The sequence below is a fragment of the Ischnura elegans genome, chromosome 1, assembly GCF_921293095.1.
Source record: "Ischnura elegans chromosome 1, ioIscEleg1.1, whole genome shotgun sequence".
NCBI classification, from domain to species: domain Eukaryota; kingdom Metazoa; phylum Arthropoda; class Insecta; order Odonata; family Coenagrionidae; genus Ischnura; species Ischnura elegans.
The window spans coordinates 53,200,210-53,220,534 of NC_060246.1; the positions used below are offsets into that span (position 1 = coordinate 53,200,210).

The 20,325-nt window shown below is 36.3% G+C and overlaps 1 protein-coding gene across 1 annotated transcript in view; it reads left to right on the forward strand.

The window, feature by feature from the left end:
- LOC124160663 (cubilin-like) overlaps window positions 1–20,325 on the forward strand; it is a 270,327-nt gene that overhangs the window by 95,835 nt on the left and 154,167 nt on the right. Inside the window, exons 26-32 of the mRNA XM_046536589.1 lie at window positions 1,260–1,447; window positions 1,779–1,947; window positions 4,839–5,020; window positions 9,140–9,308; window positions 16,172–16,353; window positions 16,453–16,614; window positions 19,582–19,699. Coding sequence (XP_046392545.1) covers window positions 1,260–1,447; window positions 1,779–1,947; window positions 4,839–5,020; window positions 9,140–9,308; window positions 16,172–16,353; window positions 16,453–16,614; window positions 19,582–19,699 — 1,170 coding nt within the window. The remainder of the gene's footprint in view (window positions 1–1,259; window positions 1,448–1,778; window positions 1,948–4,838; window positions 5,021–9,139; window positions 9,309–16,171; window positions 16,354–16,452; window positions 16,615–19,581; window positions 19,700–20,325) is intronic.

Genomic DNA, 20,325 nt, shown 5'->3' on the forward strand with positions numbered 1-20,325 from the left:
ACCCCATATCTGCAATATTGCATGTTCAACCCCATAAGACAAACAGTTAGTTTATATTTTTGCCATTACCACCTGCTGAAATGCACATAGCATAGAGGTTACTGGAGGGGGCACGCCCTATCCTCTCCAACAGCGGGAAGTGAAGCCAGGGGGGCGTGGCCAAATTGCACATTTAGCTATGATGCCAGGCCCCGCTATAACATAGAGTCTTACGAGGAACAAACCAATTTTTGCTCTTAACTCATTAAATAATGCCTTTGGTCATTTTTCGCGAAAGGTACGATGAAATTAAATAGTAATACATGCCCAAAGAATAAATTTATGCTGGATCAGAGCCCTTGTGACCTGCAGGAAGACAATAATCAACGGACAATGAGGTGTTCGGTCAAATATAATTGACTCAATGTTACTCGCAAAACAATGGCTGGCAATTCGAAAATTGCATTAATTTCAACTTTATGAATCTTAATCCGGAAATTAAAGATCGATTGAATATGTTGTTATGCAACCGTCGTTTCTTCTACGAACATAGTAGTGTAACCATTGAACTCGTCATGAACTGCTCCTGTATGATACAAATATTGACCAAACCCGAAGCTAAAATAATTTTTACGACATTACACGGAAATAATTCACTGCTTTGTTTCATAAAATTCCATTTTCACTGTCAAAGCCCCCGAAATAGAGCGGTGCTACCTCTCAGGCGATTGCAATTCACAATTATCTATTTTATTCTATTTTTTTACTCACCAGTGGCTGCTATCCTTCTATTTGTGCGATTATTGCACCTGTAAGCCGAGCAGCAAACTATCTGCGAATGCAAAGTTTACGTAGCATATATCTGCCTAACGGAATGTTTCCGGATATAGATAATAATATCCAGAAATATAAACACAATCTAAATATTTATGTACCTTTATATGACCTCTGTAGTCACTGGTTTCAGAAAAAAATTAATATTTTCTTTACATGTACGCTTATGGCAAATTGACGAAGTGGGGCCCGGCATGATGGCTAAATGTGCAAGAGTACCATTAGGGCTGGCTTCACATCAGAGCGCTTATGCCCCCTCCAGGGACCTCTATGGCACATAGTATAAATAGCATGTGATGACCATTTCTATATTCAAGAAAATTTGTTTCTAGGCCAGCTTGAAAGTATTGCTTTACATCCAAGGAATCAGTAAAAACAATTTTGCAAGTAATTTTAGATGTGAAATCATAGTAATTTCAGTAATTAATTGCTTCTACCTATTTCAGATTGTAATGTGGAGGTAAAGGGTTACCGTGGTGTAATTGAAAGTCCCAATTTCCCAGACTCTTACCCATCATCACAGGATTGCACTTGGAAAATAATTGCACCCAATGGAAATCTTTTAAATATTACATTTTCACATTTCCACCTTGAAAATTCATCTAATTCTGGCTGTGCATATGACTTTGTTGAGGTAAGTTCAGTAGCCATACTAAATTTGTTTTCGTTCAACTGGAATAATAGATTAAATTAGGTCCCCTATTTCTCTGGTGCACAATATGCTCTATGCACTTTGATTTTTAAGGCTAGATTTTGTAAAAAAAATACTTGATTACAAAGTTTTAGGAACTGCCATGCTGGAAGGCTTATATTTACCATGTAAACAACCTTTATACAATTATTTGTGTATTTTTGAAGGAAGTACTGTCACAGAAGTGGTAGAACCCTTATACTTTTAGCTGACAAAAATTTGTACCGATTAAGTAGTCATTATTCTTTCCCAACTCCTCTTATCAATTTTTCAGATAAAAGAAGGACCTAATACAGAGGAAGGAAGCAGCAGTTCAATTGGAAAATACTGTGGAACTAATTTACCACCGCCAATCTCATCTACCATGCCACGAATCTCAGTTCACTTTAAAACTGATGTGTCTGTGGCTCATAATGGTTTCAGACTGGAATGGGTTGTAAATGGTAATGCGTAATGCCTTCCTTTTTGTATTGCTGTAGCAGTGAGTTAGTTGATTTTCATTAATCTGTTCTCAAATTAACTTTCTAATTCTGGAACATTTCAAGGAAAAAATTCTTGACTCTCAGTGTCATATATTGAATGTCTCCTGAAGGCTGCAGTAGAGCAGTTTAACACATTAAATGCAGGCCCAGTTTTCATTAACCTATTCCTGTGGGTGTCTACAGTAGGAAAACATTTTCGTGATATGAGCAGCATAAGATTATTTTAAACCTCTCTTCACAGAGCTCTTTTTTGAAGGTGAGTTGTCAGGGTATTTTTGTCCCTCAGATTTGGGACTCGACTCAATGGGGTGCCAATCCCTTACCCCAGCCACTGGTCAAGACCCTCTAACCCTATCATAGTATGAATCCATGGTCAACTTAATGCGTTACCAATGTTTTGTTCAACCAAACAATGGCATTTGATTTTCAATAATTTACTCTTCTAAAAGAATTACATACTAACATTTTTTAAGCATTGTGGAATTTGAAATGGTTTTTAGCAATAATAATGACAAAGTTAGTAAATACAAGGTAATAAAGCTAGAAGCACATTATTTTTAATGCTAAAATTTCATTTAAAAATTGCTTACGCACAGAAAAAATCAAAGAATTCATTTCAAAGTATAAAAACATTGCAGTATTCAGTAAAATATATCATTGAAAAAACTATTGAAAATATAACCACTTTGCAATAGATTTCTGGGATGAGGATGGTTATAAATGAGTGGGGGGGTCGGGCTTAATTGCCGAGGAGTACCTCTAAGGACTTGCTAATCTAGGTCTCAGACCGGGCCTAAATGCATCGGACAATTGCAACCTCAACGGTCCCTTCCCTTCCCTTGTGTCAGCCAGAGCCGATGTCCACTCGTTTGTGTTGAAAAATCTGCGACAGCTATACTGAACGTCAGGTGTTATGCGCTTAAAAATGGCCATCAGCTCCACCCGACGTCTGTTGTGAAAGGGTTAACGTCGTCAAAATTGGCCGATAAAGTAAGAAAGAAAAATAGAGGGAGATATACACGCCACAACTTCCATTCAAATACTGCTATTTACAAACGGCACACACTGTTTGAAAGAGGGAAGCTTGCTGAAGGCCATACACATAATAGGAAGACTCGGAAGTGGATATTAGTCACGTATGTGGAGAAAGGGCTCCCGGCCCGACTGGCAGAGCACGTTAATTGACGTGCTCCATATCTCGGCTTGGACGGGACCATGTCAATTGATGTGCTCCACACTGAATGTGTTAATAACACTAAGTAGGGATTGTAGTGAGTATCACCAGCTTGAAATTATTGCTACCAGCAGTGTCACATTAAGATGGCTCAAAATGGGACCCTGAAAACTGCTCTTGCAGTTACTCACCGGTTACTAACAGTGTAGTCATTAAATTATTTTGCCGATATCTTTCTCTCTCTCATCCCTTGCTTTCCACCATACTTGAGTTGGTTCATTGATTCAAGTATTGATTGCAGTTGAAAATTAACTTTATTGTTATCAAAACATTTTCTGCACCTCCTGATGTATTGTATCACTTCTGTAAGCACTCAATGTATTCATCACAGCAACAGATGTCATGCTATGCAACCGCAAGTGTTTAAGGTGGTTTTACATCAAGGAAACATAGAGCAATGTTGCAGTATGCGGCTAATGTTACCCTTCAAACTATTGTTGCAATTTGTAAAGTGCCGCAGATAGCAACTGATTTTTGCTCTCGACGGGCCTTTTACTCCAGGCAAGGTGATGTCATCAAATGAAAGACCAAGAAAAGGGTGCTCATGGCAAAGAAATATTTTTTATCACATCGATTGCTGGCTGTCATTTAAGGCAAGCAAGGCTTTTTTACATAATGCATTTACCCAAATTTGCCAGCCAAAATGCACACATGCATACCCAGGAAATAGTCTTTGTTTTAATTTTATGCATATTGCAAAGAATTTTATCTACCACTCAATTGCACAGGTATATACATTGTGTTAGCGTGGCTCTAAGTTGACAGCTTATGGATGGTAAAAATTTTTTTTAAAGAATTTTATTAGGATGTGCATAAAAGACTTTCGATTCCTATTAACAAAGAGAATGCTAACTACTGAGACAGTGTCACCATGCGCATGAGATTGAATGAGACCTTGTAATTTCTTGCAACAGGAGATTTTTGTATCGATCATTGATGTACCTTTTGTATGTCCATGATTTGAACATTTTTTAATTGTTCCAGAAGTTCAGGTTGAAGATGCTGGCAGGACACCCTGCAAAACTATTGTCCACAAGCCAATTGATGCGGAAGAAAACCCAAAAAAATGCAGAGATCAAATCATTAGTGTAGTTAGAATAAATATGCAGTTTTGTACAATTTTCAATATTTGCTCTGAAAATGGTGACCATGTGTATAATGGTCATCACATTATGCAATGGAAATATAGCCTGTGAGTGAAATTGAAAATGGACAACCAGGCCTGTTCCCATTTTGGAAAGCATGGCAACCAGAAGCTAAGTGGTTTTTTGCTGCATGCAGCATTGCATTTGCAGCGTTAGAGCAACAGAAACCATCATTGTTGCATATGACGTGTTGCCTGTCATTGCCTTGGTGTAAGACTGCCATTAGTATCAATGTGGCGTATCCTATCCCTCTGCACTGAGCCTAAAATAAATTTTACTGCACTTTTTGGAGACATTTTCAGCATGCTTTGTTATGTATGATCAGTATTTTTCTATGGCTATATGGCTTTATTTTAACTTGCTTAACATCAAATTCTTCTCATAATAATTTGATATGGGTTTAATTTTTACCTTCATTGGTACTTGCAACCATAATAATTATTGATATATTTATAAAATTTTTCTTTAATCAGGTTGTGGAGGAATACTCACCAAACCAGTTGGGCAATTTACATCGCCTGGGTATCCAAAAGGTTATCCTTTATCAACTACTTGCATATGGAGCATTCAAGTGGCATGGGGCCGAAGTATAGAAATTACTGTTGAAAATATGGATTTGGAGAGATCTCGAGGATGCTATTTTGACTCTTTGCAGGTAAACATTAATAATCATCGACCCCTTTCTTGCTATGAAGAATTATGACTCATCAGTATCTTTTAGCCAAAGGAATTGGCACTTGTCAGTGTCGATGTAATATAATCAGCCACTACAGTTGCTCTGTCCCTAATATTCTGGAGGAATATTGTAGCTATCACTCAGTAGAGTGCATCCTACCCAACTAGCACAGATTTTGCCTTATCCCTAAATACGAGGATATTATACATATATGCCGCGACGAAACCTATCTGAAAGCAGAGATAAAGTATGAATAATCCACGCCGTTTTTTGGGATAAATCGGAGATGCACTTCCGCATTTTTGGAGATATGCCTATCCTTACGCCGTATAATTGCCGCTAGGTGGCAGCTGTTTCGCGTACGATCGCTGCGCTGCCACGCGAGATTCATGAGAACTACGTGAAAATAATGTAATAACCGTAATAACATAAATTGGCTTTCGATGAGGAAAGATTCAATGCATTATTTTTCATCATTGTATTTTATTATATTACGGTATCCCATATAGCATCAAATATGCCAGAGACATCTCACGAGGCATATATGACCACTCTGTCTATGAGGTCTGTATGCCTATGAGATCATATCTCGTGAGATTCCTCTGAGATATTTGATGCTACATGGGATACTGCAATACAATACTGTATAATAACATACATGATGAAATATAATGCACTGAATCATTCACCATCGAAAGCCAATACCGCACTAGTCTCCACAATGAGGTTTTTTTTCACTATGTTACACATTCACGCAAGTTTAGGAACATCCCAAAAAATCCGTTAGAAGAAGGTGGAAAATAAACAAAATTATTGCTCTAAAAACGATATATTTAATGAATGATTCATCTTGAAACGATATACAATACACTAGAACGCGGAGCAGTCTTTATACCTTCATCGGTAAACCATAAATCTTACTGTTCAATTCCGTACATCACATTATAGAGGAGACTGGTGAATTACCTTACGTATGGTTTCTAAAAGCACAAATTCGAAATCCATTACCGTTATACCCAAGAATTTGGCAATTACGATCACTAATACCTCGCATTTGTTAACAAATCACAGCACTGTCGATGATTCCTTCATTAATATCCACGGCAATCCGGGATGTTTTGATGTGTCGCCACAACTGTACGTACCGGCGTAGCCCACATCGAACTCAGGCACACAAAAACGATGCTTAGGTCGCATTATCACTTTAACTATTATTGTATACACAAAATAATCAACGATTTTTACTCACAAACACCACTATACACAACACCAAAAATGTAAACACGAAGCCACTATAATGGCTTTAACGGTAATGGAGGACTTCAGCGCTACTCTGCGGCCAATTTTGGCAATATGGTACCATGACATCCCCTCCCCAAACGCTTGAAATCGTGGAAAAAAGGGATATTACATATGGAGGATAAGCTTATCCCCACAATATCTGATTTCTCCAAGGATAAGTTCAAATCTGTGCTGGCTGGGTAGTAATTATGATTTTTTCCTTTCGAGCTGAGGCAAGGTATCAGCACTCTCTTTTACAGGTTTATTCTAGTATTTCCATGATAAATTATAGTAGTTTTGACTTAAGAAGGTACTTTTATTTTTTCCTTATTTTGGAAGATGAATGAATAGTGGTTCCCAATCATTTACATGGAAATGGGATATCCCCTACTCTCCACTTAGAGATCTAAAGTTTATTTTTGATGAGGAATCAACTGCAGTCAACTGTTTCTTATCCGTGGTAATGGATGCACGGCAATGCCCAGATAATCATGGATACAATAAATGTGGTCGTGATGTTAACATTTTCCGTCATAATGTAGAAAATATTTTCCATTTAAGCATTAACCAAAAGCCAGAAATTTAATAAAATATGTCCTGTAGTTAATGATGTTATATTTATTCACACTTAAGTTTATATTTTCCAAAGTTATAGTAAATTTTCATCTTTGCCACAGTCTGAAATTTTCTTACAAATAATGGTTTTTCATTGGCAAAAAGATCAATGATCCATTGGTTGAAGTGTTGCCATAATGTCAGGAAACATAGTTTTGCTGTTATTAGGCAATATGTTAATTATTCTTGATTATACTCCAAACTAATTGCAATGTTGCATCGTATATTTGGGTAATTTCTTACTTTTCTACCGTATTCCCTAAAATAGCAAAAGCAGAGCTCTAATGATAACTGTTGTTTTGAAAAACTGCCACAGGAATGAGGCAACAATAACTTAATTGTATCTATCACTGGACACATTGTAGTGTATCTATCACTCGGTCACGAGTTGCTCGCATTAAGTTTTTGATCTGCTTTCACTCTGCAGAATGGAAAGCTTGGTTACTCTGACTGGAACTCACTTTGCTTTGGCCATGTTTTCCGGGTTTTTTATATTTTATTGCTCCCCCAATTTTGTATCAATTTTTAAACAAGAGTTCCTAAGAATATAAGACTCCAGGAATTAGGTGAAATGGAAAGACAATCATTGTGGTGAGGTATCGTGCTGTCCAAGTTCACAAATAAGTTTTTGAATGCAACAGTCTGCTACGGAAGTATATGCGGCTGAATTTTTATTTGTTTCTCATGGGAGTAGCAAAATATTGTGATTAAATTGTCAAGTTTACCAATTAAGTGACTATTTTAATCTATCAATATGATATATGTATACACTTATGTAAATATTTGGATGCATTTTATCAAGATACATGGATCGTAAAAGAGTTTCATTACTATTTTCTTCCAAATGAATATTCTTTGAGATTCCACATGAAGGGAGGAGAAAATAGCCTGAATAATCTGCAAACATGATTATTGAAAGCTGGGTTATCAAGAGTTTACTGTTAATGAGAGATATTTTGAGCAACAAGTTGATTTCGCACAGCTGCTGCTTTAATTTTAACTTCTTTTAATCCAGCTTTGATCAGGATATTTTGCTCTACCTGTTGTGTAACTTAGGTTAGCATATCAATTAAAATTTCAGGGACTATTATGTAAAATTTATTATGCTATTTTCATTTTGTTACTGGCAGAATGTATTTCGAAATTTTATATATTTTCATATTTTATTCTGATTACTTTCTTTTACTATGTTAGAAAATGTTAGTGTAAAGGTTGATTAGCCTATAGCCCCAAGCCATTTCTACAGTTTTATCTACTATGTACTCAATTGTTCTGAATTTCATTTGTTAAAAATATAATTGCACTTTTTTCTGGCCAATATTCCTTGAAATGAGAGACAGCATTGCCTATTGTCATATGAATTTTGTTACAAAATTGGAAAGTATTTTTAGAACTGTTTTGAATCAATAATACTGTGAAGTAGTATTTATTGTTGAAGAAAGATTTGGTGCCCTCCCAGCAAATAAACTGCGTAAAGAGTTCTTGGGATTGCCACAGGGTCAGGAACTGCATTACTGCCGACGTTTAGATGTCCTACTTGGCCATTGTCCTCAGGGCTGTGAATGACACTCACACTCACAGTATCACTCACTCACTCACAGAGTCACTCACAGCTCTGAGGACGATGGTCGAGTTGGCCTTGGAAATGTCAGCAGTAATGCAGTTCCTGACCCCGCAGCGATCCAGAGAACTCTTCACGCAGTATTTATTGCTGTTTGCTATTTTTTCCTAGTGATGAGTCTGGTTGAATTTGTATTTTTATATTTATTCTGTATTTTAATTACTTTTCTCATTGATTAATAATAGTTAACTTGTTGTGATAGAGTATATTTTGACTTTCTTTTAGATTACTACATATATTGGTTTATCTCTCGTGTTGTGATATTGGAATTTTTTAATGTCCCTTTACAACATCAATTATTGGTCTCAGGAAATTTACAAGCTCCACTCACCCAAACCAGAGAGAAAAAATAATGTATTCCAATTTTCTGAAGTGTAAAAGGCTTGAATATGAGTTCATTTACATTTTTCATTTGTCATCAATTTTTATGTGGCTCTCCAAAGGGGACTTCAAGTAATTAGTTATCCTCCTTATTTAATTACATACAATGTAAAAATCAAATGTATCAATCGGTAACTTTTTTCTCATTTTGTGGTAATCTTTTCTTGTTTTGATTTATGAAAATATGGTATTGTTTTAAGATATATGGAGGACCTGATGAGAAATCACCCAAGTTACTCAACGCTTGCCATCTGTTAAATAATTCGCTGGTGGTGACCACTTCTGGAAACAATGCATATGTGGTTTTTGAAACTGACCAATCTTATGGAGGAAGGGGTTTTTCAGCCTCTTATAAAACTGTTAATTCATGTGAGTAAAGGTTATTTTCAATGTTTCTCTTTTCCATTCATACGAATTCTCATTTACTTTTTAAATTTACTCTCTTCAAAGGAAATGAATCGTCTCTGTATTTTTTAAGCTTTTAAGTGGAGTTGAGAAGATCTGAAAGTATGGATCTCATTTCCATGTGCTAATTTATGAATTTTATAAGTGATACTATTTATGACTATGACTGTAATGGTTGAGGGCATAAGGTAAAAAACTGTTGGGAAAAATCCTAACACTGACACTTAAGATAAGGGTTATTACAGCAATAATTAAAAAGGGATGAAAAGCAAGGAAAGAAGTTAAACCTAATTCACATTATCATTTATAGGAAAACCTTATTCATATAAACATTCATAGTTTAAAATATCTTTAATGATGGTAGGCACGCATTTAAAGACTTTTTTCTCTCGTTAAAAAAAAATTTGGACGTGCTTTTGAAATTCCCACCTTTCTTATGGGTGGGCTAACATCTAGGAAAAATACATGTTATCCAAGGGGTTCATAATACAAATTTTCAAACCAGTCTAAAAAGAATTCTTGTCACCGAGGCCCTTTTGTCGCTTGCAGAGTTTGTGAATAATAAATCACAACTGCTTTAATTTTAAGTCTGTTTAGGCATTAGCACCGAGCAGCAACATGAAATGGTTTTCCTTTATGAGACGACAGTCCATAAATCATTATCTTCTAAGGAAAATATCAAGTTACATGAGAACAACGGAAGTGTGTTTCATCCCAACTCCATCTCACCCACTGACCCTTTTCATCTTATCTGCTTCAATTCTCTGTTTCTGGCAAACAAATGCCAGGTGAATGACTTACTGGACGTGAAGATGTCTTGATAGTGATCTTTCCATTCTATTCGGGTTTTTCACCGCGTTTGTTGTTTCTTAATGACAACGGTTTCGCTGGCTCAATAGCTTCTCTGATCAGGCGAGGGAAGTATTTATTCTCTTTAGCTATTATCGCGTCGTACGAAAAGAAACCATCGCTCTGGCTGAGATACGTTGACGACATGTTCATCATTTGGCCCCATGGCGCCGAAGAATTGCAGAAATTCCTACAGCATCTCAACTCGCAGCACCACGCTATCAAATTCACCATGGAAATGGAACATGATGGTCAACTTCCCTTCCTGGATGTTTTGGTAAAAAGGAAAAGAAATGGGCTCCTAGGACATGCCGTTAACAGAAAGAAAACGCATACTGACCGCTACCTGAACGCTTCTTCGCACCACCACCCAGTGCAAAAAATCTCCTTGGTGGCAACACTAATACATCGTGCCTATGACCTGCAGATCAATGATAGTCCGATTGCAGGAACATCGGAGGGCTACCAAAAACAAGCAGCACCAACTCTTAGCCATATCTGAGCATACTTGGAGTGAACCTGGACATAACATCCTCTTTGAAGACACCAGGATAATAGCTAAAGAGAATAAATACTTCCCTCGCCTGATCAGAGAAGCTACTGAGATAGCGAAAACGCCTGCAAATTTCAACAGAGATCAAGGCTACAGCCTGCATATTGCATGGAAGAGGATTCTCCGACCACCAACAATGAGAGATGGACAACCGGCCAATGAGAGAGCAGCAGCGGATCAGCAGCCGCCGCTGCCTATATAAGGTGAAAAATTTTATGCCTATAAAAGGCGGAAAAATTTTCCAATTTTTTCACATACCTTCGACCTGAAGATGCTGACTGTAACGCCAGTAAACCGTTGTCATTAAAAAACAACAAACGCGGTGAAAAACCCGAATAGAATGGAAAGAATGGAAGACGCTGACTGTAACGCCAGCGAAACCGTTGTCATTAAAAAACAACAAACGCGGTGAAAAACCCGAATAGAATGGAAAAATCATCTAATCAACGCAGCAAAAATCTTCGAACCCACATGTCTTGATAGTTTTTGGCAATTGGATGACGTGCATGAGATTAAAAAAAGAATTAACCAAATGTGTCGCATTTCTTACATATTAAGGTTTTTTAAGCTCAAATTGATTGAAACAGTTTTTTTTAGTTATTACAAAACTATATCAATATTCAGCATGGTCCAAGAAGCACAATTTTCAAAGAAACAGGCGTGGCATCAATACCATCAAAGAAGAAGATACAGCCTGGAAACGCCAACTGTGTATATCACATAGGTTGCCTGACTTCACTTTGAAGGCAACGACGTCACAAAATAGTAAGATCTGACATGTTCGTCCTTGACTCCCTCATTGCGTGAATACTTCCCCTCCACCTACCCTTTACACACTTCTGATGACCATGCCTTCCTCTCACTGAGCGGTCGTCTCATTCTGTTCCCGCAACTCGTCGCTTGTGACATTTATGTTGTTCTAAACATTGTTAATTTTGCTGTTTGCAGTTGCAATTTAATTTAATGATACACCGATATAAATGTCTTTCATCACATTTTTATTGACATAGAGAACCATGTGCATGCACTGTGACATGAAACTATCGCGAGGAAGTGCAAACAAAATACGATTCACCGTAACTGAAGCATTTGCGGGTGAAACACTAGTCAGTATGGGATGAGAAAGTCACAAAATTTGGGGGAAACCTATGTGAGGAATATTAAAATTCAGTCAATGGTTTATCCGAAGATTTTTCCTACTTTCATTTCCAAATGCAAGTGTAACAGTTTAGATCCTGAGCGTGTAAAGATATTAGTGCTTTTAAAAATAACTTGAAAGCTTATAAAAATGATTTTTAATTGATAAAAAATATAAAAATGTGTATGAAAATCTTAAAAGCATACCTTTGATTGTATGTATTCAGAAGAAACTTGAGTAATTACCGTCATTCCGTCTAAAGTCGGACAGGGGGTGTGTAGTCAGACACCGAGCAGTTCTCATGTAGAAATGATATGGAATTGTTTCTATTCGGCCCACTCGCCGCGACGTAATATGATTGTGTGGCATATGAGGTTTCCTTTTGGAAGCATTCGCAACACCGCCTGTCTCGATTAATAGGGCTCAAAGTTGTGACAAGATTAATTCCAGAAAAAATCTGGAAAAAATGTCGCTGTCTAACTTTCACATGAAACCTCTGTCAATGTCGTTACAATCAGTATTAACCCGTTAACGCCTAGCGGTACCATATGGCACCAGCTGGTAGTGCAATATTAAACGAACCTTTTTTGTTATTTATTGTGATTTGTTTGGGATTTTGAGAGTTGTAAACTAATTAGCATATTTATAATTACGTTTTTGAGAAAAGTTTGCTTTTTTAAGCAATATTTGACATGTTTGAGTAATTTTGATAATTTCTTGCGCAATATAGAAATTTTTTTAACGTTTCTGGCATTAAAATGTGAAATTACTAACGCCTATTTAATTTCGATTTTTGACCTCTTAAGGGCCTGGCAATACCACATTGTACCAGGCTGTATCTTCAAGACTATTAGTGCTAAAAGTATTAAATTTGCATCTAATCAATCAGATTTAAAAATTGAATATTACGAAAAAGTTCAGATGATTTTTTTAAATTCAGGCGTTACCGGGTTAAGGTGAGTATAATCCAGAAGAAATATATTCTCTCCAAGTATGCATTATTTACAATGTACTCAAATCTAAATTTTGAGCGTCAAATAAATTTCCCATTATTTCTTCTGGAGTCAGACAGTGTGTGGACATATCCCCACCTGAAGTCAGACAGAGCAATGCCAAGTGACGGGAGAAGTGTACGTGTGTGTGGTTTGTGTTTCCTTGCGCTACGGAATTGGAGTGGTGTTATTTGGCCCAGAAAATGGATAAGTACTGTGATATTGAGAAGGCTCTTGAGGAAGTTAGATCTTTCAATCAGAGCTGCTTCCAAGAAATAACAGATCACAAAGTCAACTCTTTCTGATCATGTTTTTGGAAAACATCCTGGCAAACATGGAGCTAAGACAGTGTTTAATGAAGAAGAGGAGGCAATTATATGTGCGAATCTGACTAAGGTTTTGGAATGGGGCTTTCCATTTACAAAATTTGATCTTTGTATATTGACCAAACTATATTTGAACAAAGCTGGATGTCCTGAGCCGCGATTTTAGAATAATTTGCCTGGAGAAGAATGGGTGGAAGGATTTCTCCGCAGAAATGCTGAACTCTCTTTGCGGACTTGCAGAAATATTCCCGTAAGGAGATCTAAGGTAAGGTTTCGTTCTATTATTTTAATTTCCAATGCAAGTGTTGATTATTTTGTGTTTTTCAAAATTTCTTCGAAAAAATTCCGTTCATATTTACAGATTGACCCTCAGCAATGCAAACAATATTTTGAACATCTGAGAAAGACAATTGATGGGGTTCCTCCATCCAACATCCTCAATCATGACGAGACGAACCTGGTGGAAAAGTGTCCATAATCAAGAGGGGGACTAAATATCCTGAGCGTATTTTGAACTCATCTAAGTCTTCCACTTCCATCATGTTTGCGGGAACAGCAAGTGGGCGAACATTACCATTGTATATGGTGTACAAATCAGAGAAAATGTGGGATACATGGACCCTTGGGGGCCCCAGAAGTGCTAGATATAATAGGTCAGCATCCGGATGGTTTGACGAAATTACATTTCTTGATTGGTTTTCAACCATCGTGATGCCTTGGGCAAATAGCCTCATTGGCCCAAAAGTGGTGATTGGTGATAATTTGTCCAGCCAGATGTGATAAGAATGTGCAAGGAAAATGACATTAGATTTGTGTGTCTCCCTCCCAATGCCACTCACCTGCTCCATCCATTGGATGTGGCATTTTTTCGACCACTTAAAATGGCTTAGAGAGAAATTTTAACTGAATGGAGAGCAACAACCGATAGAAGACAAAATATGTTTTCCCTTCTCTCTTAAAGAGATTGTGTGAAAGGGTTGAGCCCAATGCCGCTGCTAATATTATGGCTGGTTTCCAAATTTGCGGCATTCACCCATTATCCCTGGAGAACATTCTGAAGAAGATCCCCAGTGGATTAGATACTTCGAATATTAATGAAAGGAACTCGATCATGCAACTTGTGAGTGACTCAGTGATGGAACCGTTGGAGAAAATGTGATTCGGGGGCCAAAAGAGTAATGCCCCTCCAAGAAAAAGAAAAATTAACGTGGAGCCCGGTAAGAGCATCACACCTGCTGACGTTTTGAGGAAACATCTGGAGGAAACCAATCTGGGCACGTCGGGTGCTATAAAGAGAAAAAATAACAAAGGAGCAAAAATAACAAAGATCAGTGCAAATTTTTCATTTTAATGATTCAATATTAGAAGGGGAATCTTCAAACGCTGTGGTAATAGAACTTCGTGAGGAAAAGGAAATAAGTGTTCCTAAGTGACCGAAAGTTGGAGATTGGGTGTTAGTTAAATTCCCGAGCACGAAAAGTGTCAGTTATTATGTTGCATGCATGGGAGGTGTTAAGGATGAAGAACTAGAAATTCGATGTGCACAGAAAATGGGAAAACATTTTAAATGGCCGGACACAGATGACAGGTGTTTAGAGGATTTAATTCAAATTGAGAAAAAGCTAGATCCCCCACACGAGGTAACAATAAGCAGAAGAGTGACCTATTTTCATTTTTATGTAGACCTTGATGTTTATAATGTTTATTGAAAGATGGATCAACAATAAATATGGTGTTTTCAATTCTTCGCTCAAAATATTTTTTTTTATGATGCAGCTCCATAACCCCCATACCAAAAATCATCCCGTAACCAGCCCTTTGACATTTTTTCTTGATTAAATAACATTTTTTCATCAGTTGTGTGTCCAAATCTGGACAGAAGGGCCTGCAAAGACTTATTTCTGTGAAAATAAAAAGACTGTCCGACTCAAAACCGGAATGGCAGTTGGAGTCAGACACGCATTTTTTTTTTTTTGACATAAAACATTGGATGAGTTAATTAAAATGGTATTAATGCATAATTTGATTAATTTTTAATTCTTACTCAAACAAAATATTAGCGTAAATCAAAAAACAAACTCATTATATGTAAATTACCAATAAAAGTGTCCGACTTAAGACCAGTTGACGGTACTTCGTTTTATAGCAGGAGTTTGAAAATGCATTTGTATTTGTAAATATCCAAAGATCTGGCTCCGAAAATCAAGGATCTGATCAGGATCCAGGTCCGAAAAAAAATCCTGGATCCATCCATCCCTAGTTAATACTTGAAAACAGTTAGTTCCATGGTGTCGGAGGAAAATGGGAGAAAATATGGAGTTGAAACCAAAAGCTATTTGGAAAATTATTATGAATGTATCATATAATGCCCTTTATATTGTCTATTAATTAAATTATTAGGAAATTTTCCCCAAGAATAAGTTTCATCGATCAATTTTCATGTATGTACATACTAGGTACATATATCATTTTCTGGTGAACATTCGAGGATGATTGTAGCTCATCTAAACCAGCCCATTTGTTTTTAATGACGTACAAATCATATTTAAATGATTTTCTTGGGAATTTCCTAGAACCTGGTAATTTCAATCTTCATGTATGAATGTACCTAATTGTATGTAAATTTTATATTTGACTTTAGCCTTGCAGATGTCTGTACTGCCAAAGGTGAAATAAATTTATTATTACTTACATATTATTATTATTATTATTAGATTTCAATCTTGTGGCCAACTATTTCATTCAACTCTTTTTTTATTGTTGTTTTTATTAGTTCTGCTGCCATCAGGATGGATAACCATCTCTCTACTTTAATTATCACTAATTTCTCTCTGCAATCAATGTGGCAATGAATTCCATAGTCATTCCCTTTTTGCATCCTCTCATCAATTTTATTGAAAATTGATAATTGAAGGTTGTGCTGTATTTGTTATTCTGACCACTCATCCATTTATATTTTTTCCTTCCAGTATGTGGTGGCAATTTCACTGCCCCATTTGGATCTATACATTCAAGAAACTACCCTCAAAATTATGAAAATGTTGATGAATGCTATTGGCTCATTAAAGTTGATAGAAGCCACATCATTAAATTATATTTTATTGAATTTGATGTGGAAGCATATGGAAATTGTTCATCTGATTATGTCAATGTGAGTGGCTTTATATAAAATTTCCTGTTCTTCGTGCGGTAGTAATGAAACATAAAACATAGACACTTAAATTAATATTGCTGTTACTTTATCTGTAAGGTATTTGATGGTGAAGATGAATCAGGCCGAATGTTGCTTCACCACTGTGGCACAAGCCTTCCTTCACCTCAAACGCTATACTCAACAGGGAATTCATTATTGATAAGAATGAGGACGGATTCATCAACTGCTGCCAAGGGTTTCCTGGCCAATTACACTATTGTAAGTATCATCTTTGAGTATATTATATCTTTTTGCTTGAGGTATGTTATGTGGAGATATAACTCTGTGTTGGGTTCATGACAAACACGGTCATCGGTCATGGTCACATTCATCACCTTTTCATCATCAGCGTCATACTCCTAACAACTTTGGAAGCATGGACCACATTTACTGGGAGAAATTGGGCATGGAAAATCTAGCAACTTAAATGGTAAAGAATGAAGGATTTTTAGTAGGTGTTAGGAGTAGAATTGGCTGATTGTGAATTAAAGTTCTTGATAAATGTACTGCTTTATTTGAAAAATTCTTGTTGCATAATATCAAGTAAATTTCAGATTGTGACTGCTCTAAAGATAGCTTCTATGGTACCTATCCCTTGTAAAGCATGTTTATGTCTATAAAGGCCCAATAGAGTAAAACCTCTATACGATGATCGCCTATACAGTGGAATTTTAAGGAAACATCCTCATTTCTTTGGCTTTGGCCTGATCCCAATTGACATTGCACACAAAAAAAAACCAGGGTCGTAAGAAAGAATCACGTTTTCACATGAATAGCAATGTAGGATATGCCGGAAAGAAAACTCTAATATCAATAATTTATTCATCTGGTTACCTGAACAAAAATTAATATTTATAAATGTCAGATTGTGTAGACCTCGAATGAATTCAATTTGTTTCATTCACGCAGCATCTAAGTTTTTATGTATATATAATTTACATTTTAAATTCTTACTTATGCCTCACATCCTTATCTGACACAGTGATGTTAGGGATACCGCATGCAGCGGATTATCCGTGAAAAACAAGTTTGATTCTCCCCATAGTTATTTTTTTTCTTTCCACCACGAGGAAAAAGTATGTATATGTATTATGCTTTGCATCTTCACCTGCAAGTCGCTTTTAGTAGTTAAAATTTTTTCTATTTACAGTACACTCTCGATTATCCGGGCTAATGATGGGGGAGATGACTCAAATAATCGGAAAACACGGATAACTCAAACTTTCACTTAAATGTCTTGCTATGTTCTTAATTTTCCTAAAACAAACTACATATATATTATTATTTATGCAGGTATTCTGTTATTTTAGAGTGCTTCCCGGACTCAATGAGAGAATAATCTGGAGTCTGCTGAACAGGAAAATCTGTTATCAGTTGTCCAGATTCTAGAGAGACTCCCTGAAATTCACCGGTAGGCTTTAAATTCATGTTGGGCAGAGTTCTTAGCAGTGTAGCATGTGTAGCTTGCTCTTCTGCCACCTTTGGAGCTCATCCAACAGAAGCGACTGATATTAATCTGAGGATATTTGACGGCATTCCATACCTTTTCTTACCTAAAATCTAATCCTTGACTGAAATAAGTCCCTTAGCTTACAAAAAGATTCTTATCATGATTTTTGGTAAGAAAACCATAAGAAACAGATAACTCTCTTACATAGTGCTATCTGGGTCATTTCAATTAGAAAAATGTATGCGGATTGAAAATCATGCATCGATAGCCACGGTATTTGATGGTAAATAATAAAAGTTGTTTATCATCGCAATTTGAATGTTTTTAAAGGCGAATATTGCGAGATTGAGAAATATACTCAACTTGCATTGTGAAACACATGGAACACTTGGATACCCCTGGGAATACGCAGTACGCATATCATATACATACAGCGAAACCCCAACAGCGAAGTCATGCTTTTTCAGGTCCCAACAAATTCATTAGATGGAGGTCTAACTATATAATGTCTATTAATTTAATCATTTGGTAATTTTCACCGATATTATGTTTTATTGACCGATTTTGATGTACCTACTGCATCATTTTCCAGTGTACACTTGAAGATGATTGTAGCTCATCAAAACCAGTCCAATATATGTCATTCTTGTCATCAATTATATCATTTATAGTGATTTAATGCAACACCAGTGCTGTAGTTGGGCCGATACGGCGTACCCCCTAAAATCCAAACTCGATATAAGTGTACCGGTTAAACTACCTTTTTAAATCTGTAAAAAATAGCCCTACCATATGTTGTCCAATGGATTTCAGAAAGAAAACTTGGAAATGATTATTTACTTGTTCAAAGTTATCTCATGGCACAACTTGGAACTAATGTAAGAGTTGGAGTTTGACATTTCAATCACGACCGGCCATATAAAACATGTTCAGCTGTTGGCAGTTTTTGGTGAGTATTACCTAAATTTTTTTCCCAACTACAGCACTGTGCAACACGCATGATTGTTTGTCATCATATGAATACAGGTCTTTCCTTCTTTTAGGTGACACAGATCTAACTTGAGATTCTTAGTTTAGAGGTAGGAAGATGGGGTGAAAGTCAAGTAATATGTGCAGGGTATTATAAATACACTTTGTTTTATAGTTATATAAAAACTAGTGATGGGTCAATTCCAAAATTTTAGTGATTCCGATCCTGATTCCAGTTCTTACATTTTGATTCTGATTCTACTAATACGGATTTCATCGATTCTTATGCCATAAGCTCCATGAAAAATATCACTTAATTCCAGGCAACAAGAGAACTACATAAAAAATTATTACTCTGTGAAAGCAAAAGTGAAAGCAAAAAAATTACGTGGTGATGATATGAGTGAAACCAAAGCATAACTCATATCATCACTATGTAATTAAAACATCATTGTCAGGACTGAACTTACGTGTCTTTAACATCACCTCTGGATTACGGCATGGAAGAAATGGCTTTAACACTGATTCAAATTTGTTATGTTTTTACAATTACATGGTGCAAAAATTCAAGTGACTGTTAGAAGCATGGGGATATATAAGTTTGTGGTTTGATGTTCTACTGGAATCAGAACTGATTTTTCACCTTAGTAAATATGTACTCATTTGTGATTCTGATTCTTGGCATAGGATTGAGGAATCAAATGGACCAATCACTAATAAAAACTAATGACCGCAGATTCAATAACTGTGGTGTGCTTCTATTTTAGACATGTGGTGCACGGATAGTTGTGGAATCTGAAGGAGAGCTGGAAGCATCGTCTGCATTAGAGCACAGCAATCTTCGCAATAACACTTGTACTTGGACTTTAGTAGCAGCAAGGCCTGGTGAGTGAAAATTACCTCTACTTCATTGTAATTCTATGCACTATTTTGCTTTCTTGTGCTTTTTCACTCCAGTAGGTTCTCTTCATTATTAAGTCCATCGGACTAAACATTAGGTGGATTGTATTAAAAACGAACATCATGGAGGTAATTTGAAAAAAAAAATTTCATTTCTACTGTAATTGCCTTCCAAATACTGGAATTTTTTACCTACATTTTTAGTCAATAAATATCATTTTTCAATGTTTTACATAGAATAATTTAAGGCCTATACATTAAAAGTAGAGGTGGGTCAAATAGCAGATTTCTCAAACTAGAATATCGAATTCGAATATTAAATAATTGCTCGAATTTCGAATACCTCGAATACTAAATGATTAATGCGGGAATGTTTGACTAGGTTGCCTATGCAGCAGGAAACCCAAGATTTTTGCGAGTAATTGTGATTTCCTTTCAAGGATTCAAACAGGAATTTAGCTGATTAATGGAATATTTTAATTTTATGGAAACAATTTGGGTATATAGTCGATTCAACTAACATCTCTTTCAAATATTCTAAGGGGACACACCACCTCGCGAAAAAATGATTGCATGCCGTCTTGGCATGTACACTGCTACGATGGATTTAT